The 26,352-nt window shown below is 34.6% G+C and overlaps 1 protein-coding gene and 1 non-coding gene across 3 annotated transcripts in view; both read right to left on the bottom strand.

The window, feature by feature from the left end:
• Positions 1-20,112, bottom strand: part of LOC125675121 (serine/threonine-protein kinase 33-like) — a 28,838-nt gene extending 8,726 nt beyond the window's left edge. Inside the window, exons 1-6 of one of the 2 annotated variants that reach the window (XM_048912620.2) lie at positions 19,857-20,112; positions 8,577-8,788; positions 5,089-5,193; positions 4,098-4,236; positions 3,512-3,594; positions 2,086-2,173 (exon numbers count right to left, since the gene is read on the bottom strand). In XM_048912620.2, coding sequence (XP_048768577.1) covers positions 2,086-2,173; positions 3,512-3,594; positions 4,098-4,236; positions 5,089-5,193; positions 8,577-8,762 — 601 coding nt within the window. In that variant the 5' untranslated portion in view covers positions 8,763-8,788; positions 19,857-20,112. Of the gene's footprint in view, positions 1-2,085; positions 2,174-3,511; positions 3,595-4,097; positions 4,237-5,088; positions 5,194-8,576; positions 8,789-17,956; positions 18,038-19,856 lie in introns of those variants that run through there. The other variant, XM_048912621.2, reaches the window with a different exon arrangement.
• A 965-nt stretch (positions 20,113-21,077) lies between these two features.
• On the bottom strand, positions 21,078-21,149 carry Trnas-aga (transfer RNA serine (anticodon AGA)). The gene has a single exon. It is a non-coding gene; the product is annotated as a tRNA-Ser (tRNA).
• Positions 21,150-26,352: the final 5,203 nt, after the last annotated feature.

The raw sequence follows: 26,352 nt of genomic DNA, 5'->3' as shown, positions 1-26,352 counted from the left end.
TGCCTAAATTGGAAAAGTTTTTAAGAAGAAGTGAATTTTGTTTTGAATACACTAAAGTCGCAAATGACACAATGATTATTTTCTGCACTTCACATTTATTGTGATTTATCATCGGCATTATGAAAGATCCAGGATATCTGCACGTGAAGTTTGTACGTCCTTTTTTGTCAGCATTCAGTCATTCATAATTAATAATGTTAGATATCTGTTGCATTTGTCTTTGAATCAAATAAAATGATGATAATGCATATAATATATATTCCTATCCTTTATCACGCGAAGTCCGATTTTCATTTCCCTGACTTTATTTTTGATCACTGAAAATTGAATTAAAAAAAATTAACAGAAAAGTAAGGCAAGTGTGTAGTTTGCAATAAAAATGTTTCATATACCTTTTCTATATATTGTTGAAATACTTGAAAATGCTGAAATGAATAATTTTTTGCGGCCGATTTGATGCTTTGCATCAATTTAACTTGTTTACATTCTTTTACACATGTATGTATCTATTTATTTCTCTGTCGATGTAATTAAAAATTGTTTATTAGTGTATATAATAAATCCGCCAATCTACATCTATCTATATGGGTCGTTATCAATGTAGAAGAGAAAAAGATATGTCAAAATTATTGCTAATAAAGTAATGAAAATATTACAGTGTAGAACGTGACAATTTTTCTAATCGGTCTAGAAATTTCTCATATGATTCAGACACTGTACGTAGGAAAGTACATATTGAATACATTAACGCTACAAATATCAATTTCATCTTCTTACGGCAAGCCCTGTGCCATACGTGTAGTAGCATTATCAGGGACGTCGACGTCCCTGATTATATGAAGAAATTAAATAGGCTACTTGTAAGTACTATTACAGTATTGTAGTTAACTTCACCCTTGAATTTAAAAGAATTGATTGAAACAGAAATTCCGTTAAAACAACGAAATGCCCCTTGGTTCACTCTTTAAAAGTCTGCAAGTGAAATATACATCCACAGTACACAGGACTGGCTGTAGAAGCATGCATGCAAAATCCGTGCAGTGATCTGACGTCTATTTCTGTTAACAGTTCACAGTATAAAACGAATTTTTATGCATAATTCAGTCAAAACTTGGGTACTTGTTGATAACATACATACACATATATGCACTGAAACAATGTGACATTTACGGAAAGTAATTTAAAAAAAAAAAAGAATATCAAAGATGTTTTAAGCATCTCGGTGATTTTCACAGTTGATAACCCAGCTTCGTGATGTTTGAGGATAATGCTTCGAATAGCCAGCGATAGTCTACGACCTCCTTTCCCATCGGGGGCCATTGTGAAAATAATATACTGTGGCTGAAAAAGTTGCACGCTTTCTGCACGGTACGGTACGCTTTCGGGCTTTTGGGGGCGGGGTTTGCATAATATTATCCTGCACGCTTTCTGAACGGTACGGTTCGTTTCTTGAACGGTACGGTTCGTTTCTTGCACGGTATGGTACGTTTCTTGAACGGTACGGTTCGTTTCTTGCACGGAACGGTTCGGTTCGTTTTTAAGGTGTAGTAGGACGTTTCAGGGTCTGTATATAAAACTTTGATCCCCTATTGTGGCCCCATTCAACCCCCCAGGGCCATGATTTTAACAAACTTGAATCTGCACTATGTCAGGAAGCTTTCATGTAAATTTCAGCTCTTCTGGCCCAGTGGTTCTTGAGAAGAAGATTTTTAAATGACCCCACACTATTTTTGTGATTATCTTCCCCTTGAAAGGGACTTGGCCCGTCATTTGAACAAACCTGAAAGCCCTTTACCCAAGGATGCTTTTGGCCAAGTTTGGTTAAAATTGGCCCAGTGGTTCTGGAGAAGAAGTCGAAAATGTAAAAAGTTTACAGACAGATGGATAGACGACGGAAAACAGGTGATCAAAATAGCTCACTTGAGCTTTCAGCTCAGGTGAGCTAAAAAAAAAGAAAAAGAAAAAAAAAGCAATGGTAGGCAAATTCAAACTGGAACAAAAATCACATCATGAATTGACTACTAATTTGTGCATGTATTTCACATGTATCTTTACATGAAGAGCCGGTTTAATGAGTCCACTTACACATATATATAGGAGTCCCACAAAAGTCCTGCATCATGTTATCGTGACCGGTACCCCCTTTCACCACTGAGAGTCCAAAGTCTGTCACCTAGGAAAAGATGTCAAGCATTACTTATATTAGAAGAAGAATACTGAAACTTCACTACATGTAAAACTCTACAACAATGTGAGGCAAATTTCTTATCTATCTATATAATGTGTATATATAAAACATTTTACTTATTTGCTTGCAACTTATCAATAAATATGTTTGAAATGGGTATATTCAGACATGTTTGAAAATATTTTGTAGCAAATATCCTTTCGTTTTAGATGGATCAGTACATCTAGCAAGAACTACCAGGACATGCATGTCACAGTCAACAAATGATCAAACACTATTGTGTGTCTGTATTTGTTTTATTTCATCATGAAACAGAATCAATTAAACTGTTACATCAATTTCCCATACGCAATGTTCGAAGTATTTCGTCCGTGGTAGATAGTTAAGGAGAAACTAAGGTATGGACTAAATCCTCGTCGTTATTATCTATTGACATCATCATGTCGGTATGCACAAAGTACAAATTAACGAGAACTATTAAACAAAATCATTACAGACTAGCATGCAAAACAGCAATTAGAGCCAGTCAGTCTTACGAAGGACATACCTTTATTCCCTGTGTATATAACATTCACATTTAAAAAGTTACACTCATGCTTTGCAGATTTAAAGTCACCTACACTAACGGTTTTCTTTAATAAATTATAGAATCATGAGCAACTGAATTGTCGGAATCATTTAATGGCATGGGCTTGGTGTCGCATGACGGAGGGATTCATATGATTAATCATCCAAACAAAATATGTCTTATTTAAAAAATATGGAAAATAAAGATACATCTAATTATCTAACAAATGACTTAAGAAGATCCTTAATTAAGACTTAGAAGTAAACCCATACTGTGAACCAGCTGTTGTTCCGATTCATTAGAACCTTCTCATCGTGAATAAACTCCCTGCCAAAAAGTCCATTCATGCATTCAACATTTATTTTAAAATTACCTAGGTCATAAATATTTGTTGCAGCAAACCAGTTTACCACTGTCATCGTGAATAAAAACTGGTTTACATTATCAGGTTAATATTAATTAGCAGAAAGTCGTCAGTGAAGAATTAATCATGACCTAGATATCTGTGGTCAGAAAAAAACAACCAAGTGGACAAAGAAACAGACTGACCAAAACGCTAATTATACTCTCCAATCTACGAGGCATGAAAAATGCTAAGAATACTCTTCAATCTGCGAGGCATGAAAAATGCTAATTATACTCTCTAATCTACGAGGCATGAAAATCAAATGATTAAAGTTTTATGCCGTAAGACTTTTGAAGTTTTGATATAGAGATTCTGAACTGATCTACTGGATTCAGTATGGAATCATTACCTTGATATAAAGTTTATCATCAGTGTTTTCTGGATTCAAAGCCAGCAGGATGTTCTCCAATTTCAAATCTCTATGAACTATGTCTGCAAACAGAAAAAGAAACATGAGACCTACCTACATTTTACTGGATACATGATAATTCGTCTGCAAACCCAAAGGTGTATTTCTTTTGTCAGTCTGGGATACCACACATTGTTACCAACGAAGTGTAGTGTGCAACCTCAAGCAAGTACAGTACCATAGTACAAACATGTAGCAGTATAAGATGTTCCGGACAAATCAAAGAAATACAGTAATACACGCTGATCATGCATTAACCTTTGACATGAGACCTCAAATTTTACTGTCATATCTGAAGGACTCGTGACTTTCAGCTTAAATTGCAGGTGCTTGGAACAGTCGCTTTCTACATGTATGTTAAATATCTCAGGATGAATACATATATATCTGTGCTGTTTACACTTCAGCCATTCAGCCCCACCTACCCCCCACCCCTTTACGATGTTAAATCATTTCAGATAGTAATAATGATATGCTTTGTAAAAGTGAATGTATTATTTCCATCACGGCCGGACTCTCAACTGACCGTTTTTATGGAGGTAGGAGATGGCGTTCGCGAGTCTTGTCATGATGATCTTGCATTCCTCCTCACTGATCCGTTCCCTGGTCTTCACTGCATCAGCTAGCTCCCCTCCCTCACACAGCTCCATCACCAAGTACATTTTCTGTGGAACAATAAACCAGATAAAATCACACTATGAGTTCACACCTCCCCTGGATATTCCTGCTGAGGATCATTGCCGACACTGACTCTCCAAGTCACACCCCAGTAGTTCCTGGTATTATTTACTGCTGACCGCGGACAGAGATATTGCAGAAAGAGGTTTTTTTTCAAAATGACACCAAGTGACCAATCATGGATTGTAATTGTTGACCGTATTAGATTGACCATGAGTCTAACATGTACTTTATAGAATCCTGAACCAATTATATGTGTTGCATAGGAGATTCAATGAAATTTTAACTAGCATGCATATGTATATATACATGTAATATGCAATATTTCAGAATACTGATTTTCTATGATTCGATCTGTATAAATTTCTGGGACCTAGCTAACATTGTATTCAGCTTCCATTTAAAAACTAAATTCCATGTAGTTTGCATAACCAATTAACTTCCTGCAAACCATTTTTACACATTGAGAGGTTACTACCTGAGAAAAGTCTATTTGTTTGGTGAAATTCCCTTAAATTTATCCTTTTTGAAATGAAATGAAATTCTCTTATTTTATCTAAATCTCTCCTTAAAAGTTTTCCTTCATATTCTTAATTCAAAATTCAATAAATCATTGCATCTTTCATTTACTACTACTAGTATTTCATTACATAACTGATATCCCCTGACTTCATTTATCATTCGCTTTTCAATCAACTTCAATTTAAATTTTTTTTTATTCAATTCCTATCTGAAAAGGATAAATATCAATAAAAAATAAACTCATAAATCTGAAAATCTAATTTATAGTCTGCATGCAGTGGGAGGTCTGATGAATTCTTGAAAGAACTTGAGATTACCTTGGCAGTTTCAAACACTTCATTGAGGCTGATGATATGTTCATGTTGAACACGTTTCAGAATTCCCACTTCTCTCTCCAGCAACTTGATCACTGGTCCACCCGCCTACAAAGTATAGAATTCATTAATATGTCATCATGGAAAATTACAGCAAAACAGTCAACAGCACTATGTCATATATATACTGTACCCCACTGGGTATAGCCGAGACATTATTCTAAACATTATACCCCCAGATCTTTGATTTCAAAGGCAAAAAAATTAATAAAAAGCACATTAGTCTTCTAATGCCATACCTTGGTGAGTACTGTATCATCTGTACGATCAGTTGATCATGTATCAGTACCGGTACAGTACTGTATCATTTGTATGATCATGTATCAGTACCAATACAGTACTGTATCATCTGTACGATCATGTATCAGTACCGGTACAGTACTGTATCATCTGTATGATCATGTATCAGTACCGGTACAGTACTGTATCATCTGTATGATCATGTATCAGTACCAATACAGTACTGTATCATCTGTACGATCATGTATCAGTACTGGTACAGTACTGTATCATCTGTACGATCATGTATCAGTACCGGTACAGTACTGTATCATCTGTACGATCATGTATCAGTACCGGTACAGTACTGTATCATCTGTACGATCATGTATCAGTACCGGTACAGTACTGTATCATCTGTACGATCATGTATCAGTACCGGTACAGTACTGTATCATCTGTACGATCATGTATCAGTACCGGTACAGTACTGTATCATCTGTACGATCATGTATCAGTACCGGTACAGTACTGTATCATCTGTATGATCATGTATCAGTACCGGTACAGTACTGTATCATCTGTATGATCATGTATCAGTACCGGTACAGTACTGTATCATCTGTATGATCATGTATCAGTACCGGTACAGTACTGTATCATCTGTACGATCAGTTGATCATGTATCAGTACCGGTACAGTATAGTATCATCTGTACGATCACGTATCAGTACCGGTACAGTACTGTATCATCTGTACGATCAGTTGATCATGTATCAGTACCGGTACAGTACTGTATCATCTGTACAATCACGTATCAGTACCGGTACAGTACTGTATCATCTGTATGATCATGTATCAGTACCGGTACAGTACTGTATCATCTGTACGATCACGTATCAGTACCGGTACAGTACTGTATCATCTGTACGATCAGTTGATCATGTATCAGTACCGGTACAGTACTGTATCATCTGTACAATCACGTATCAGTACCGGTACAGTACTGTATCATCTGTATGATCATGTATCAGTACCGGTACAGTATAGTATCATCTGTATGATCACGTATCAGTACCGGTACAGTACTGTATCATCTGTACAATCATGTATCAGTACCAATACAGTACTGTATCATCTGTACAATCACGTATCAGTACCGGTACATGCTCATACTTTAATTGGTCACATGTCTGACATTAATAAAAAATCTTTGCTGAACATTTGGACCAACAACAACTAGAATTGTATTGAACCTATATGTACCCAAGCAATTTATGATAATAATATTGACCTTCAATTTATGAAAATATTTGTAAATGCATGTAACTGAAATTAGCTACTAAAAACTTGTCAAGGTTGATAAGAATATTTGTGTGCAATTCAAATCTATAAAGCACTTGTTTTATTAATCACAAATCTTATTTGTACTAGTAAACATCTAAAAGCCAAAAGTGGATCAAGGAGGTTTTAAAATTCTGAAATATCAATGTTGATACAATTTTGAACAGAAATCTCTCTCTCTCTCTCTCTCTCTCTCTCTCTCGTGATTATAATTTTTGTGGATTTGTCCTATTTGCAAAAATCAACAACAAAAAGGCAATGCCATGGCAGAAATTAATCACCTCTATTATGGTATTACCTTTTAGATAGTTCTTTAAATAGATATGCATGTACCCTAAAATGTATAATGCATCTTGCTTTGTCAGTTGGACATTCATTATCAAGGCGGCTTATCGCTTACTCAAGGTCACATACTACTAATAAGGTCTCTATCACTTACTCAAGGTCGTTTAACACTCCCTAAATTAAATATCCTCGGCTTAGATTAGTCTTATCCTCCTATTGCCTGGGGATATCTCACTTCATTAGATTAGTCGCCTGTGGATATCTCACTTCATTAGATTAGTCTTATCCTCCTATTGCCTGTGGATATCTCACTTCATTAGATCAGTCTCATCCTCCTATTGCCTGGGGATATCTCACTCCATTGCACATTGTAAGTGCACAGAGAGCACAATGAATATCAAAAAATATCATCATCCGAGCTGACACATTTCTTTAAAATTGATTATACACATACTCTGTGATTTTTTAAAGCAAACTATTTTGTAATTGTAATTATTGTAGTCAATTTAATAAGAGATAGCATTATGTATATATACATGTATAACATATATTGCATTGATCCATTTAAAGTTTTCAGAACACTTTCAGTGGTCCTTTTTTTTGAGTACATGTACAAATACAGGTGTTATCATACAATTAAGCCTCAATCAACTTCATTTGCTCCTAGTGCAAGGGGGTTAATTATACATTTATTTCAGTACTGTCCCTTATCTTCTCAAACATCACAATTAGGACGACCTTCACCCAATTCCATGGCCCTCATTCCCTTCCAATTTGTCTCTCATCAATATATATAATACAGATCGAAGCCTTCACTAGTTTCTTCTTTTATCATCAGATATTTCAAAACCATTTAAACCTTTAATCTACAAACAGATCTTCTAAAAAAACTAATTTTCTTCTCACATTAGATAGCACAGAAATGTGTCACACAATTTTCCATTGATTGGCCGTGTTGTCAGTACTGGGAATGGAATTTCTGAACATCTCGATATGTCTTAAAGCTGTTTTATAATGACAAACAGATGGGAGAGATCAGGGTTTGGGAGAGATCACGGTTTGGGCCGTCACTTGTTGGGTCTGGTCTGTTCTTATCTTAATCCTCCCTTCACAACAAGACAGATTGCACTCATACTAAATACATGAGGACCCTCTACATGCTATTATGCACATGCACTCAAATATGTATGCCTTGCTTTTCAGATTTACTGGATAGGGGACACGCAACAGTCTGTACCTCAAATATACATCTGTGTACGCTTTTCGAATACGCCTAATTTTTTCCCCAAACATGTCAAGTTATTTTGTTGACAACAAAAAATATTGAGCCCATATCCCAATCACTTCAAGATTTGTCACCTAATTTGTCATATACTAGAAAGATTTCACGGGCTTTTGTAAACTGATCAACTTTAAATTCTGGTGTAATTGTTATGATTGCATTAAAAAAGCAATAAATCCACACAAAAAAAAAAAAAAAAAATCAAAATTTTTTTTTTAATGATAACAATATATGCATTTAACGAGCAATAAATCAAAATAACAAACAGCAAATCAAATTCTGTGTGGCCTTGACACTGTACCTTTTCTTTATTGATGACCTTGATGGCCCAGTACTTTCCCGTCTCTTTGTGTTTGACTTTGAACACTTTCCCAAATGTGCCCTGTCCAATTTTCTCTCCTGGTTCGTAGTTTTCCCATATCCAGCTCTCATCATTTATACGAGTGTGGGGGATGGTTCTCAGATCTGCACTGCCTTTGCGACTCATTTTCAAGGACAGTCATTTAGTTATATCTGCAATGAAATATTTTTTCGCTTGATTTCGATTCCATTAATTATGCATTCGTTATCCATTATAGTGATGACAATTTACAAATGAACAGTCCATTCATTGCTTATACACACAATGTTTCTAGGAATTGTACATTCCATTTTCTTATTACATGGCTGAGCAGTTGCCTGGATCTGAATAATTTATAGAACAACATCCCAATGTCTTCATGTTCTATCAATCTAATGTATGTTTTAGAATATTTAGTAATTAAAAAACTACTAAAGGAGCATAAAACTTCTCTCTTATCTAAATACCACTATCTATAACTTTATTGGTATTCGCAGAGTCTTAATTAGTACAGTCCATAGATGTTACAAAAACATTATAACTACACATACATCTTGCCTATATATTATATCTATAATATAAATCAAACAAGACAATACTATGGAAGCGGGATAAAGCTTGTAGAAGAACTCCAACTATACTAATATATTTTTAAAAAATTGTTGTACAGCAAAATGCGGTAAAATATAACGAACCTCCAGGCCCGGCAAAAATTTTCCTTACATAGGGGAATGAATATCACTTCACGATAGGTGTGAACTTGTTTTATACATGTTTGTTATGAGGGTGTTTTACTTTATATATGTTTTGTGCCATTGGATTAATTTGGCTATCATCTTCACATTCATGTCTCAGCCAGGTCGAGTACGTGGATTAAATGGATCCCACAGCTTCTAGGTTAACCCTAGCTAACTCTCACTGATAGACCGGATCTGAAGTCCAATCCAGTGGTCAGGGTACCCCTCACACTCAGTGCATGTTTAGCACTGTCGATGAACTAGGCAGTTGATGATCATGGGGAAATCTTAATTCATCAGCTACCTGGGCTTGATTTAATAGCACAATATTATAAAGATTTGTAAAAAATATGAATGTATACATGTGTATATATTACCCATGATACTCAGCCGAGTAATAGAATACGTATCTAAATTAAGTCACATGTCTCAGGCAAAAAATCATTACTCAAAAATAAACTACCTTCACTTTGAACTTTACACAATAAATACAATACACATCAATCACCCGGTTTGTTTAGCCAGGATATCTTACACAAAGGCTCTGTGAATGTCAGAAAGGTCCTTTCATGCAGTCTTTTTCCCAGAGAACACTTTCAAAATATATGAAATATTTTCTAGCCGTTTAGTGTGTTTGCTTAACTTGAGAAACAACAGGCCTAAATCTACAAAGTAAAGTCTAACAGAGACATTAGGAGCTCGAGAGCAACAATTGCAAAGAAATACACAAATGTTTAAATAACCTTCTAAACAGATCCCAAACAATGGGCCCATAGATTTACTCATTTATATTTAGAAATAATTTGGTCTTGGCCTCAGAAGTGATCTTGGAGGCCTTGCACCAATCTGGCAGTGTGCAGACTAAATTTTTAAAGTTTATCGGCTGAATACCGATTATCAAATTATCAAACCTTTGTCCAATTGTAAAGATTTATACCTTTTAATTCGATCCACACAAAAAGTTTCATGCACAATTACACATTAAACGTTCCTTCCCAAATTCAAACTGTTACAGTTCATAATTAAAAGCAGTAGGTTTAAATTCCCCCTAGTACTTCTGTATCCACCTTATGTCCAAGTGAACATTAGATAAGTTTCCGTCCATACTGTATAGGTTTTTCTCTTGCATTGACGTAAACTTGTCCTCAACATGGCTTATAATGTATATAGAAATGAGCCAATCAAACAAAGGTTAAGATCATGCAATTATAAAAATACATACAGAACAAACCCTCTCATTAATTGAAGATCTAATCTATTTATGGATAATATATGCCACAACTCTATTTTTGAGAAGGCTTAAAATTCAGAATACACATATGTATATTTACATGAATGCAATTGTGTTACAATTATGTAAAGTATACTAGTGGGAGTATGTATAATAGGGAATTGATTTTTGTGATTCAAATTGTCAATTAATTCATTGGCCGTTATATTATATTCCATCAGCAAGAGCCTGCTCATAATGAATGTCGAAGGAAATACGTCAACGAATCAGAGATTACCCAACCGTTACTCTTAAATCATTACCCACCGACAAAAGAATGCCGATAAGGAATTGATTCTGCATCATGCATGTTCTCAAACGCCAACTTCCAAAACAATTGAAAGGAGCCACAATATGGAGAAAAAAGGTCTTCCTTAAGCCGAACCACCATCAACTTTATACACAATTACAATAAAGTATTCAAGTTCTTTGCTGCATATTCTGTTTGTCGAAATAACCATTCGATCTACAAGGAAAAACATGAAAACTTCATCAGTCAGAGATGAGTGTTGAAAGGACTCTATGAAAAAGCAAGACCTAGTTTATCAAGGTGCTGGTTACACTCGGAGAGTAAATATAACTTGATGTCAATTAAGCATTTGATGCTTAATCAGTACGTTTTACAATGCAGGGCTTGATGCTAACTTTTTATGTCACCAGTCCTGCCGGACTGATGGGGTATAGTATCAACCAGTCCGCAGAAAAAATTACCAGTCCAACAGAGTATTCCAGAAATAATTAAACATATTCCATTAATGTTATCAAAATGAAATTTAACTCAATATGCCTCAGACAATAATGTAACACTTATGTGGGATTTATCATTTACGAATCAGATTTGTCTGATATCTACACAGGTCGAAGTAGATATATGCCAAATGTGTGTATAAGATTCCATAAGTATATTTTCCAAAAGTATATTAACCAGTCCCATCGGACTGACAAAACAAATGTCAGTCAGTCCGCCAGACTTATAACTGGTCACAGACTGACGGGCACATGTTAATTTCGAGCCCTGCAATGTGGGTGTGTTAAAAACTGGTTATAATTGATTCAATTGACAATCACAATATCATATGATATAAGAAATATCAAGAGAATTATGTTTTCTCACTTTCAATAAACTAGGATGTTTTCACTTGTTAACCCTTGCCCTGAGTGCCAAGTTTGGTCAAAATTGACTCAGCAAGCTTTCAAGATTGTCAAAAATGTCAGAAGTTTACGAAATACACAGTGACAGGTAATTCAACTGATTCTTATCAGAAATTGGTTATTTAAAAACATTCCTGCTTTGAAACTTAAAAAAGATTTTGAAGTCCAATTTCTCTGAAAGACTCCTCATATTTCCTATTTGAAAAAAAGAGCTCAAATAAAATCAGAAATCAAAAACATATCTAATATCTAATTAAATCTGAATATTTACATAAAACAGGAGGTAAAGAAAGCAGTGAATGTGTAGTAGTCCATTTGATAAGCAGACAGTGCTCATATGACAACAGTAATGAGCTAATTCTGATGAATTACCATGTCTCAATATTTACTGGAAGTGCTTGTCACAAAATCTTCCCATCAGTTGTAAATATTAACACCTTTAAATCAAAATCGTGTGAATTGCTGCTAAAATTTTCTCTTCCATTTAAATTCGAATGATATATGACAGAAACTCCTGCAAAAACACACACTTCAACCCCCGTTTAAAGCCACATAATTATCAAGCACAGCTTAAAAATTCTACTCTGTGTTGGAACACATGTTTAAATAAATTTTAAAAGTTTAAACGTTTCACAAATACATGTACATAAAATCAAAATTCAATTCTAATATATATGGTTTAAGAGAGTAGCGTAGCATTTTAAGTTAATAAACATCACATTTGAGTTTTTCAGCAATGCTTGTTTAAACATCAGATTTAATTACTTCAAAAAATCCATGGGATTTAAATCATCAAAATCACGAATACAGAAACATTGCAAAAATTTGCCTACTCTACAGTTTTTCCCACGATGAAACCTTGATGTGCTAAAAAAAGCATTTATTAAAATGATAAATTTAATGCTTTCTTTGCAGGTTTGTCAAATGAGATATGCAATTTTTTTTGCTGCAATATGTTTGTGACCTTCATATTCCGGCCATTAAATTTTAACATGGCAAGAAGACATTTTCTCATTTTTATATTTTTCGGAATATACGTTTAAAAATTATAAATTCATACTTTCAAGTATGTAAAGTATACAGATATCATTGACCTGTAAGTTACTTGTATTTATATAAATATAAAGTAAATTAAAGCCGAAAATCACCTGGCCTTGACTACACAATGGTAATTAAAGGGAAAGAGTCCAAAAAGGACAAACTCTGAATGCACTGAATACACAACCATCATATAAGGCCAATTTAACTTAATTGATAGATTATCATCCCTGCCCGCCCCTCAAAAATCGGCCCGCCCAGATTTTTTTTATTTTGCGGAACTTGTGATTTCCGAATTTTTTTAAGTCCGAGTCCGGTATTTACACTTCTTGTTTACATTTCCGGTACCTATAGCAACGTGAAGTAAATAGATGATATTGTTTGCTTAATTTCTCACGTTCTTACGGGCGTAAATGAAAGGAAGGGATTAATGTTCTTCATATCTTGAAGAAGTTTTGTATCTTTCTGTGTTTTAAATTAAAGCTTAACCTGGAATACGTCTGTGAAATAAGCATAGATTGCAGTTAGTGGACTGGAGTAACGTACATATTCAAGAAATACATTTCACATGTGAAATATACACAGGAGGGTATATGAACTGTGATGTGCTTTACGTCCGTGCTAGTGCTTCCTGAAAAGTACGCCGACATGAAGCTTTGCTGTTCATATAACCGCATGTTTTTTAAAAAAAAATAAAAATGATATATTTCTTAAATATTTATACATTCTATTTTCATTTCTGTCGGAGAATTCCAAGCCGTTAAAATAGTCATATTTATCAAGATTCGTACGCACATTGTTCACGAGGAATCATACTGCTAGCTCATTTCAATTATATTGAAGGCACTGGAAATGTAAATATTCATATGTGGACGGATGACACTAAAAACCGGATCTAACAGAAGATTGAAACAAAATGTGTCTTCATAAATGCAAATTTTAATAGAAATTAACCAGAATTTAATACAAATAGAAAATGTAAATACAGTGCAATGTCTGCTCTCAATGACAATTTGCCCGGGTTAATATGCAAATTGTTTTTGCAATGATTGCTGTAACCTTCATCACCCGATAAAACAAAGAAAGAAAGGCATTTCATTGTTTATATTAATATTCTTGTATATATTTTATTAATATAAACTAGATTATAGGGCTAATGAATTTCACATAAACTTAAGAACCCATAAAGCCCCACCCTAGTTCCAGAATCCCTGACCCAGGGGCCATCAGCCGAATTTCCGTTTGGCAGATTGAAGCATCCTTGCTCATCATGACTATATATACAGTTTGTCAATCTGCTTAATGTCCTTGAGTTAGAAGACGATTTTTAAAGATAGCATCAATTTTAAGGTTTTGACCCCATCCCTCGAGCCCTGGGGTGCAGTGACCATGCAATTCCCAGTTTACGTTTCCCTTATCCCAAAGATGTTCCATACAAAATTTGATGAAAATGGCTAGTATATATACAAGTTTACAGAGAAGATGATAATGTCCAAATGTTTGTGCATGATACTGAGGGTCTAACACCAATCGCAAATCACTTTGTGTCAATAATAATAATAATAATAAAAGAACACGAAAAATAGGGAAAAAGGAACATCATGCATGGTTACATTTCAGTCACCATGCAGTACCTTTAAAATATTCAAAAGAGGTCCGAGAGATCTTTTGAAAATATGGGTGTCTGCGTGGACTAGCTGATGAGAATGATCATGAGAGTTCCAATTTCTTTTTCTTTTTTTAAAGGTTTTCCAAATAACAAATGCATAAATTAAGGCATTGAATTTTCTTCTGCATAATATCCTTAAGAATGTTTTTTTTTACAATGACTCGATCGCACATGTGTCTCATTTTGCAAAGTGACAGATTTCGGTCAAACAGAGAGATTATGTAGGTGACTGACAGTCTTTTTTACAAAGAGATAAAAGTTTACAACATTCCCGACTAACAGGAGCATTACATGGGCCACATTACTATATCGTTGATACATCATGTAAGATCTATACTTAACATGAAGAGTTACGATGCTCTCTACCTTTGAGTCAGTCATCGTTGTTAGCAACTGGAGAGATAGGACTTTTTTTTTAGTTTATCTTAAAAACATTGGACCATTAATGACTTCAAAAATTTTCTTGCACTGTATCTAATTGCCAGGTAATTAACACTACTTCGGTTACCAACTTTTCCAGGAATTAAGGACATAAATGTTTCAGACATTTTCTCTAAAATTGTTTTTTCACTCACAAATACGTACATGCGATAATTTAACAGTGCTTTTACAAAGTGGACAAAATTTGTCAAAATTGGACCATGTGTGTATATATATATATATATAAAGCACTAAATAATCACAACTAGGTACTGAAAATTTTCGCCCCTGCCCGGGGTCGAACCAGCGACATACGGCCCCCACCGCCTAGCAAGATTGTCAAACTACTCGGCCACAACGACTTCCCTATTTAAAGGAAGTTTTGTTATGCTCCTAAAGCGCTACTTATACACACTGATGCAATCTCACACAGTCGCTGTGTCATTCAGTGTTTAAGATATTTTATAAGGAGAGTGGATCTCTTGATGCAATTGTATAATAGAATATTTAATATAAAGCACAAACAAACAAATATAAAACCCAACCTTACGTTTACCCCTAGGATCTATATATGTATATATCTATATAGTTAACCTGTCTGTTGTATCTACAGGTCTGGAACAAATCCCAATAACCAGAACACAAGCAGGAGGTCAGGACTGGTTTTGGTCAGTCTGTGACCACTGTGTAATTCACGGTCACTAACGTTTCAGTTAAAACCAGACCAAATCACATTAGAATCCGAGATAATTAAGTGTACATTGATTAAGAGAACTCAGGTTTTGTTGATTTAACCTAACAATAGTTACACAAGATGTAAACATATACATGTATATACATTTACAATACAATCAAAAGAACATTTAAATTCTGACCAAAAGTTAAACCATTATACAAAACAACCCATAACCCTACACTTTAGATATCGTTACTGATTTCAAATTAAAGCCAATGGCATCTGGTGATTGTTTTTTCAAATACTGAATATAATTCTATTAAATTTCACGACTTTCCTCCAGAGCTTGACGTATTACTTGTGTTGTCCAAGGTCTATGTACATTTTCTTGAATTGGTTAACCATAATCTTAACTACTCCCATTGAGAAGATTTGATAATATTGACAATTAATATCAAATGTGCTCTGTCACGATGAATAGGACATATCAAAGGGGGGGATTCGGTTTTACATTGGGAGAGAGAGAGAGAGAGAGAGAGAGAGAGAGAGAGAGAGAGAGAGGAACTTATTAGACAAATAGGTCTGATTAATTGAAATAAGATTGACAAGTTCAAAGGAGTCTGAGATTCCATATTAAGACATATATTATTCCACATTTTCAAATCATTGAAATTTGGACAATTCCTTAACATCATTTGCACATTTTCGAAAAGATCAAGAATATATCTTATGACTAATCATTGTTATTATACTATGATGTCTATATATTCTACTACGCCAGATACTATGATGTCTCTCCAGAGTGCAAGTTCTCAAGTCTGAGTGCAACAAATTTAACCATGGAATGACCTTCACCCAGTAACATTAGAGCAGAAAGCTTTGACCTTGACTTTTAGTTTAGTTCAAAATCTATATAAAGCATCTAATAGTAAGTAATTATGATCATGGTTAACACTGCTGATGCAAATAGATGCCCGATCAACAAAATGGACCACATTCGGCCCAGAGCTTTAGTTCTGTATCTTAATTAATTCTCACATATCCCGATCTCCCTAACCCCTCTTGACCCCACCTAATCCCTAGTTTTTGTCATAGTTTTTTCATTTCGATTCCATAACGTACAATAAATATCCAAATTGTAGACATTTATAAATTAAGTTCCATAGTTTAATGTTTCACTTCAGGACGAGATCAAAAGTTCAATGTGTGACAACCAAAAAATAAAATAATGAAATTCGCATAGTTTTCACCAAGACCCAGGGGTATACCCTCCTTAAAACTGAATATTATGATGAATGTTAAAAATAATCGATTAACAAGCAAAAACCTTTTCTACTAGCTGTTTATTCATAAATGAAAGTGTACATTAAAGATATTAAATGTTCATCAAAATGTAATATTAACAGTCACTCGTCTATTTTTCTTTTTCCACTAATTAGTGTAATTGATGTTGGATGACAGAAACTTAAGGAATTTTACCCCTCTCCCCCTAACTATTTGAATTTAGATTTTTATTTGACATCGATCTTTTGATCTTGTCCTTCAAATTCAATTTTTCCTGAAAAGATATGCTGTGAGGTTTGTGACCTTGTGTAATCTATGCCTGTGTAGCATATATATTGCAATACCAAATTGTTCCCATACAGGAGATTTATGTGTTGTGGGGGCATTTTCTGCCAATACTCCACAATTTCTGCAAAAATTTCTGACTGTTTGGCATCCATTTTATAAAATGCCTGAACCTGAATTGGGCTGTTATAGAGAGCCCCCGTACTGAAAGAAAACGGTTATCATATTTTTTAATCCCCCCCAAATATTTGTCGGATCAGGAATGAATCAAAATTAACATTGAATTGATTCAACTGCACTTCATGAATTATCGTGCTTGATGAAATCCACCGTAACAACTTACATATTCAAGATTTGGTCATGTGACCAATTTTATTTCACATCCCAATTACGTTAAAGAAATCTCAATCAAGTTAAAAGAAATAATGTCTTATTTCTTTGGCAAATAAGAATCTTGTTTTTCTTGCAAGATGATAAAAAACAACTATTTGTACAGTCAAAGTACAAACTAGTACCGCCAGAGATGTATACATTAGTACATGTCTCTGGTACAGTGTGACAAATAGAATGAATACCATATATAGGACATATTCCTGTCCTATTCCACTAGTAGCCCACCTATAAAAATCTACAGCACGGGCCAATAATAGTTAGAGAAAACATGATCTACAAATCACACCCAATGATAGATATATTTTTAAAGCAAACCTACGTGAATAGCCGTAACAAAAATTTATGTGCATGTAAAGATTAAATGGTTTCAAAACAATTACACAATAATCACGGTCATAGCATTTATCAAGATTATACTTCACAGAGTTGCCAGGAGTTCCCATAACACCCAAGTTTTCACTTTCTGCATGGAACAGTCGGAGGCCCTGAACGGTCTCATAAAACTCAGTACTATGCACAGGCATTCAGGCTTATTTAAAGTAAAGAAAATCAATATGGGAAAGGAAACAAAACACCTTTGAAATTCTTCTTTTTTCTCCCTCAAATCAAAGATAACAAGATATCTTGAACATGTAAAAGTAAAAGCAGACATGTTGTGTGTTTGTATGTACACTACAGAATTCAGTAAAAGCAGGCATGTTGTGTGTTTGTATACAGAATTCAGATTATATAGAGCACTTAAAATTATCACAAATATACCTAATTACTGACATATTCAAGCATGCACATTAATTTCAATTAAGCAATCTATAAGCGTGAAATCAATACTTTATTGACTTAATTTACCCCATTATAGTTTGCACCTTTTCTTAAATAGATATTGTAGTACATGTATATACTTTTTAAAAAAGAATATCCTCTAAAAATATAATCTTTATGATTAATTCATGACATTACAATTTGCACAGCTGACCTGAATTAGTGCACAAAAACAAGTTCTTAATATCCCATTATGATCTGACCAATAACCTTACGATCATCAGAAGTCAATGTCGTATTTGTTTGTGGCCTATGAAAATTTCACCATTTAAAAGTCCATGAAAAGAAATATTAATCCCCCAATCCAAAGCTTGGTGAAAAAGTAACTACTGGTAGATTTAAATTGAGACATACACCTTAATGCTGAAAAATTCATAAGAAATGGCTTGTTGAAGGATTAAAAAAGATCTTTATTACTATAAAGGAATGTAGACTTGAACTGTTCATTTGTTTGCCTTGCAGTTATCATTTAGCTAGCACAAAAGGACATAATTTGTATGCACATAAAAATGTCAGTGTTGTGTATTTAGGATGTTTTGATCCATATATTGAATTGTTAAATTATAAAGATCTAACAAAGTTACTCTTAATATTTATCTGGTCAACTGTATACTTACACCAATCATATAATTTACATCCAAGTAAAATATTACAAAATTATTATGTGTGAACCCATTGAATAATCATACAAATATATAATGTTAGTATATTATATGAAAGAGGAGCTCAGCTCACACACTGTGGTCCATTTTACGTCGTTTTTTAGCAGTCCTACTACTCATACTAAACATAGTACGCTAGAGTATGTTAGAGTACACAGTTAAAATTTCATAATTCCCAAATATTGGGTAACACTTGTAGACATACATATACTATGAAGACGTGGTAAAAAGATTTGAGGTTGGTAAATAGGTAGTCAGTGACATTTGATTAATTTACTTACAGATTTATAGTAGTGATGGGCTGTTACCCCTTCCTTATAAGCTACATACAGATGCATGAATGTTAGTCACCACAATTGAGGAACGGAAAGACGAATTACAGAAATTTACATAATTAACATAGAATTTAGCCTTACAAACCAAATCTGAAGTACTGATAAATCTACATCTATCTATCTGTATTATGAATATATACACGAGTCTGACAGCTGATATAGAAATTTTCATACATCTAGTGAGACTTTAAAAACACATCCTATATCGATAGATGTAGTGTTTTAAGCATATCAATTGATTCATGCTGCGTCACATAATGATATTAAGGAAACTGTTTCGCTCGCCTTACGAACCGGTACATGACACTCACTTAATTAGGCCTATAAGTTGATATACATTTTATTTATTTATGGTAGCCATAGGAAAGAACAAGGCGGTGACAGTCTAGATATATTTGTTCTACACCTAGAACATTAGGCCTATGCCTTGATATTTTTTAAAAAGTGGTTTTAACTAAAATATGCGTCAAAATTCAGTATTCAAATATTTAATCAACTTACCACTCCAAAAAGTTGCACAAGCAGTCAAGTCTGAAGTATAAACACTTTTCAAGATCTACAGTTAAATTATCACATATATGTGGCAGATTGTCTAACTGGTGACTTTCAGGTACTGTCATTATTTTGAATTTTGTGACACAAAAAGCTCCATACTAAACAAAATATTTTGGCTTATCTTGAGGTGCATGTCTCCATAGCCGCTGTTTTGCTGTTAGGACAAATACGCACCTTCGTCTGCGCCACAGGAACAGGATGTAACTCATGTGTACTCGGACTACCTTTGATGCGTTTAAATCCCACAAGTGAGTCCCGAATAATTTTCCCGCGAAATTTAATTTATCGCGCACACAAGATATGCGCATTGTTCATAACTGCAACGGGCCAACGCACTCATGAAGAAATGGCTATCATAATAATTTTAAAAAAGAATTCAAAGGCAAAACATTAGAAATGTATATCCACAAATACTAAAGAAAAATGAAAGGTTTTAAAATATTAAATCGCATTATAATATGTTTTACGGCGTGACCGTGTTTGAGGGCGAAGCAAAAAAGTTTTGGCATTAGTATCTATAGCCAAAACAGGACAAAAACAACCCGAAGTTAGTACTAGGACGGAACTGTATCAAAGCATCCTAATTTTGGACATTTGATCCGTCTATATATTGAACGCGGGAAATATAACGCAATTGATGTAAACAGTACATTGTGACGTCATAATCAGCGTCGTTATTTAGCATAGCGTTTGAACCACAACAAAAAACATGGCGTTAATCGTGGAGTGATTATATGTGATTAAGAAAATAAGATTTACATGCTTTTACTGATTTTATGTAACATCTCAGAACGACGTGAACTAGGGTAGACGAGATTCAAAATGGAGGAATACATGTCCACACGCTAATATTCGAATCGACGCCATTGATACCAAACTTTTCAAGTTCCATAGGTTATGGTTTAATTTTTCATTATTTTCCTATATTTCCCTTTTAAACATGTATATACGTGTTACCTATAGGGAGAGCTCAGCTCTCACGGCCCTTCCGGCCGTGAGAGGGCTTCGCCCTCTATAACTTGATCGAGTATATAGAAAGTATATTTTATTTTTGAAATAAAATATATCTAGGTCATCACACTTTTTAGGATGCGAGACATATGTAAACAGAATCTTTGGTTTGCTTTCCTCCACATCATAATGTAACAGGAAGGGAGAAAATGCAACGGACCAGACCGGGATTCGAACCCGGGCCCCCTGAATTCTAGTCAGTTGCTCTACCAACTGAGCTATCTGGCCACCGGCGATCGAACCCAGCTGACCGCTAAAATATTTATGAATAACCTAGATCTCTATAGTGTACTGTAAAATAGTCCATGGTAAGTAAAAAGAGCCAAGGGCACCATGTTTTTAAGACCTTATATTATAAAATCAATACACTGTAACTGGGTTAAAGATTCCGAGGAGATATTGAAAACACAATTACATGGGCCTGTATATACCGAGGAGGGGGAGGGGGCAAAACGAAACTGATAAAAAAAAGTTGCATGCAGTGATAGGGGAGAGGTGAAGATCTGTGTACTCAAAGATAAAGTAGGAGTGCCCCCCCCCCCCCCCCCCAAAAAAAACCACCCATCGTTGGTTACTGACGAGTGCTCTTCTATTTGATTATCTCCATCATCACGAGGGAGCGTGAGTGGACTCAAAACTGTGGTTTGCGACGATGAAAACCCCCATGACATGAAATATTGGGTCAAAATGTCTGTACTGTCTAGGATAGGTGTCGGGAGGTAGTGTTGCAGTGTCTGTGTGTATAGACATAACGCAGGCGGTCAGTGTGCAGTGGTTATATACCAATCCGACTACTGTAGCGCCCCCTACTGACACAGCTCCTCCCACCACAGCGTACTTTATGCAACTGGGTGATCAGCGTAGGGTATTAGAGAGGGGATGTAAAGGTTCACTTAAATAATTCTATCACCTTTGCACTGTGTAGGGCAAAACAGTCAGACCTCTGGATAACGATTCAATCTTGAGTTTAGTTTCACAATCTTGGAGTATCATAGAAACTGATGGACCGTGTGTTACTTCCAATATGATTTGTTACAGGGTATCCTCACTGGAACTGACAGCAGGAAAGAATGTTCTCACATAAGATGGTTTTTATTTTCTCAGTAAAAGGCTGGCGAGCCTCAGATAGTTTTTCACACCGAAGCAGGAAGGGACCCATATCTTCTGGGTTCGCTCTTTCACAATGGGTAGAGGTTAACTGAATATTTAGGTAATTCAGCTTTGCTGGTTTGGAGGGGGTATACTCCGCACATCAGCTTCCACTGAATCCACTCCAGCTTTTTTTTTTTTTTTAATTGCGAGGGTATCAAGGTTGTGAAATTTCCCTTCTTTAAGGTATTCCATGTATAATGAAAGGATAACGAACAATTTTGAAGGATTTAGATCAACATAAAAGTTTATTGTTAAATAATGATGAAAGTGAAGCAGATGAAATTCACATGACTGGAAAATCATTAGAAACTGACCTTTTCACGCTTAAGACTTTTTGGAAGAGTTATCTGCCCTTTGTAAAAATAAGAAAAATCTAATTTGCTAAAAATGTGCGTGGTCAATGATTAATCTTATTTCATATTTTCATAAAAAGAAAGTGTGTGTAACTTTCTACCAAGAGACAATTATAAAAATATAATTTGTTTTAAAATATTGTAATAAAACATGCTTTCCCCATATACTTCAATGTTAAATTCTAGGTGAAATAAATCAAGCAGTAAACAAAATTCTGAAAACTCCTATGGTGGATTATTTTTATTTGATGAACCCTTCAAAATGATACCATGATTATACAAATATTCCACCATCCATTTATTATATATGAGATATGGTCATTATACATTGAATACCTTAAAAGGGTTGATATTTTAAAAAAAACCGCAAAGTTGTTTTCTCACGGGTTGCGTTTTGTATTTCCTGGATCCAGTAGTTATTCACACATTTCTTAAATTCTGTTCCTAGGTTTCTTTTGTTCATTTCCATCGCCAGAAGATCATAAATGGAGGGTAGTGAGTATTTTTCTGAGACTTTTTGGAGTAAATAAACCAACTTCTGGATTTGTCCTGCTTCTTATAAATTACCATTCCTTTTTCAGATCCGTGTATGGCGTTCACTTCTAATATAGGGCCCTTTGGGAAGGAACAGTCACTGCCTATATAAACATATTAGGTTATCACGGCGCCAAGGATCCAACCCGGGATCTCATAGTTTGCGAAACAAGCGCCCTAACCCCGTGCACTAGTCTAAGACATGCAAATTGATATTTGTACATGCGTAGTGATATTCATGATTGATTGATTGAGTTGGGTTTATAAACGCGGTTTTTGGCAATATTTTGAACAACCATTTTACGGCCCATAGGAGGATGTGATATTCATGTATTGATTGCAAATAGTTAAATTCACACACACACACACACACACACACACACACACACATATATATATATATATATATATATATATATATATATATATTATTTGAAGATATCATCAATTCAATTATTGCTCTCTTTAATTGAATTAATGCGCGCATTAAATGAATTATTGCTCTCATCAATTGAATGAATGCGCGCATCAATTGAATTAATGAGAGCAATAACTGATTTAATGCGCGCATTAATTCAATTATTGCTCTCTTCAATTCAATTGATGAGAGCACCAATTGAATTAATGAGAGCAATGATAAATTTGATGCGCGCATTAATTCAATTATTGCTCTCTTTAATTCAATTGAGGAGAGCATCAATTTTGTAGAAATATCGCTCGCAATAATTAATTTAAAGCTTGGTATAAATAATGTGATGATCTCTTTAATTCAATTGAAGATATCTTTAATTATTTACAATGATTTTGTATAAGGAATTAATGCACGCATCAATTCTTTTAAAGAGAGAAACAATTCAATTAAAGAAATCATTAATTCAAATTGTGGATATGTTGAATTGAAGATATCTTTAATTATATAGTTGCTCTCTCTAAAAGAATTATTGCTCTCTTTAAATGAATTAAAGATATCATTAATTCAATTGAAGAGAGAAATAATTGAATTAATGCGCGCATTAAATCAATTATTGCTCTCATCAAATGAATTAATGCTCGCATCAATTAATTCAATTATTGTTCTCATCAATTGATTTAATACGCGCATTATATCAATTATTGTTCTCTTCAATTGAATTGTAGCGCGCATCAATTGTTGATATAATTAATTCATGGGAAGAGATCATTAATTCAATTAAAGCACGCATCAATTCAGCTGAAGAATTATGCTATCATCAATTCAATTAATGCACGCAATATAATTCAGAATTGAAGATATCATTAATTATTTGAAGAGATCTTTAATTAAATTGTTGCGCGCATCAAATGAATTGATGGTATCTTCAAATAAATGAAGATATTTAATTAATTGAGTTTATGTTAATTTGGCGCTCCATACACTCAAGATATGCAATCTCCATGTTGGTAAAAAAAAAAAATAAAAAAAAAAAAAATCGTGCTTGCCCAAAGTACATGTACAAAGGTGACAATACTTAAACTTGCGTTTTCCAAATATCTAACCCAACAAAAGCTCCCAGAAAGTTGAAAACATATTTTGTCGATTATCTTGACAAGAGATTTTCAGTGAAATTCTATAGGCCTAAAGATATAGAATTCGAAAAACTTGATAAGGATCCGCATGAAAGGTGACTTTAAGGAGGTATGCTACACCAGAGAAATTTGATATGGATGAAAAGTGGAGGATATGTACAATAATATTTGGAAATTGAAAACTTTCAAATTTTACTTTATTTAGTCAAAAAATATAGTTTTAGTTGAAAGCAATCTGAGAAAAAATTAAAACCCCTGCTGGACTCGAACACGCGATCTCCAGCTCAGCAGTCGACATGCTAACCTACTGAGCTAGGCAAATTTTTAATAAATGGATAGATAAATATTGCTGATACATGTATCTATGTTTTCTACCAAGTTTTAAAAAGGAAGTCAGCCATGACAGGATATAGAGTACCTCCTTAATGAGATATGTGTCGTGTAAGCCTTCTACATGTATGGTACACACATGTACAGCAATCTATGGAACATCATTACTGCCTTAAGTGGGTGTGTGTCATGATAAGGTGGTGCGTTTCCGTTTCGTTATATGCTGTGGTTCTTTCATGATAAGGTGGTGCTTTTTTGTAATGTGCTTTTTCATTATATGCTGTGGTTCTTTTAAGTTAAGATGGTGACTCTTTATTACATGCTGTGGTTTTACCATTTTAAGACGGTGCGTTTTATATTCATGCAAGTGATTTTCAAAAAGATGGCAATGATGACGTCTCCATAGGAGTGAATTCTTGAGAGGGAATTTTAATAATATACAATCAATCAATTGAATGCTGTTTGACGTGTTTTATATCATTGTTAGACCGTTCTTTGCATACTAGTTTTAACTATACGGATTACTCCATTAACCTGATCAAGATATAGGGCTCACGATGGGTGTGACTGGTTAACAGGGGATGCTTACTCCTTCTAAACACCTGATCCCACCTCTTCCCTGTTTGCCCTACTTTAAATTTCGTATTCTTTTTAGGAAATTGTACTACAAAATTTAGGCCTATGCTCGGCAAGTACAGCCTTTGAGCTCTTTATCGTGCCACATCTGCTGTGACACGGGGCCTTGCTTTTTAAGGTTTAATCCGAAGAACCAACCCATTTAGTCACCTCTTACGACAAGGAAGGGGTACAGAGGACCCATTCTTACCTGGATCAGATAGCATTCTCGTTCTACACAGCAATTTTTGTCCTACATGTATACTGCAAATATCGTGCTACAACGCAAATCTCTCCCTATACTGCAAATCACTCGGATCACCTCGACTGATTCGATGTAGGGTACCGGAATCTGTCGAAGTTTGTCGAATGTATAGTCTGGCGCATGCCTGACCCAATTTTTGCTACGATATATGCAGCGTAGCAATCTCTACCCAGAGTTATCGTTCCCGCTATGCTCCACTAATACCTCTGTCAACGTCTAAAAATCATATCAAAACGTACTAAAACTAACTTAGCATATCAAACTGTAATGATCATATCTAAGCAAATCAAACACTTGTCTGAATTTCATAAACACAGAAGCTGGTAAATATGAGACACCTGAGCGAATTAAAAGGTTTTATATAAATATTCATTCATTCATTCATCCAATAATACTAGAACAATCATGGAATTCGTTGTTTTTGTGAACTTACTGTAAGATTTTAAGCTTAACACTAAAACTTGCAAAATCATACTTTATAATGCAATAGGTAGAAATAAGTTTTGCCAAGAATCTTGACATTCAGACGTTGACAGAGGTGTTGTCGCGTAGCGTAAAACGCCCTCTGGTGAGAGATAGGCAGCGTAGGGGAAATTGGGTAAATAGCACGGCAAATCTCGTCCTCGACTGCAAATCT

This window comes from Ostrea edulis, chromosome 3, assembly GCF_947568905.1.
Source record: "Ostrea edulis chromosome 3, xbOstEdul1.1, whole genome shotgun sequence".
NCBI classification, from domain to species: Eukaryota; Metazoa; Mollusca; class Bivalvia; order Ostreida; family Ostreidae; genus Ostrea; species Ostrea edulis.
This window is presented reverse-complemented; position numbering and strand designations above follow the sequence as displayed.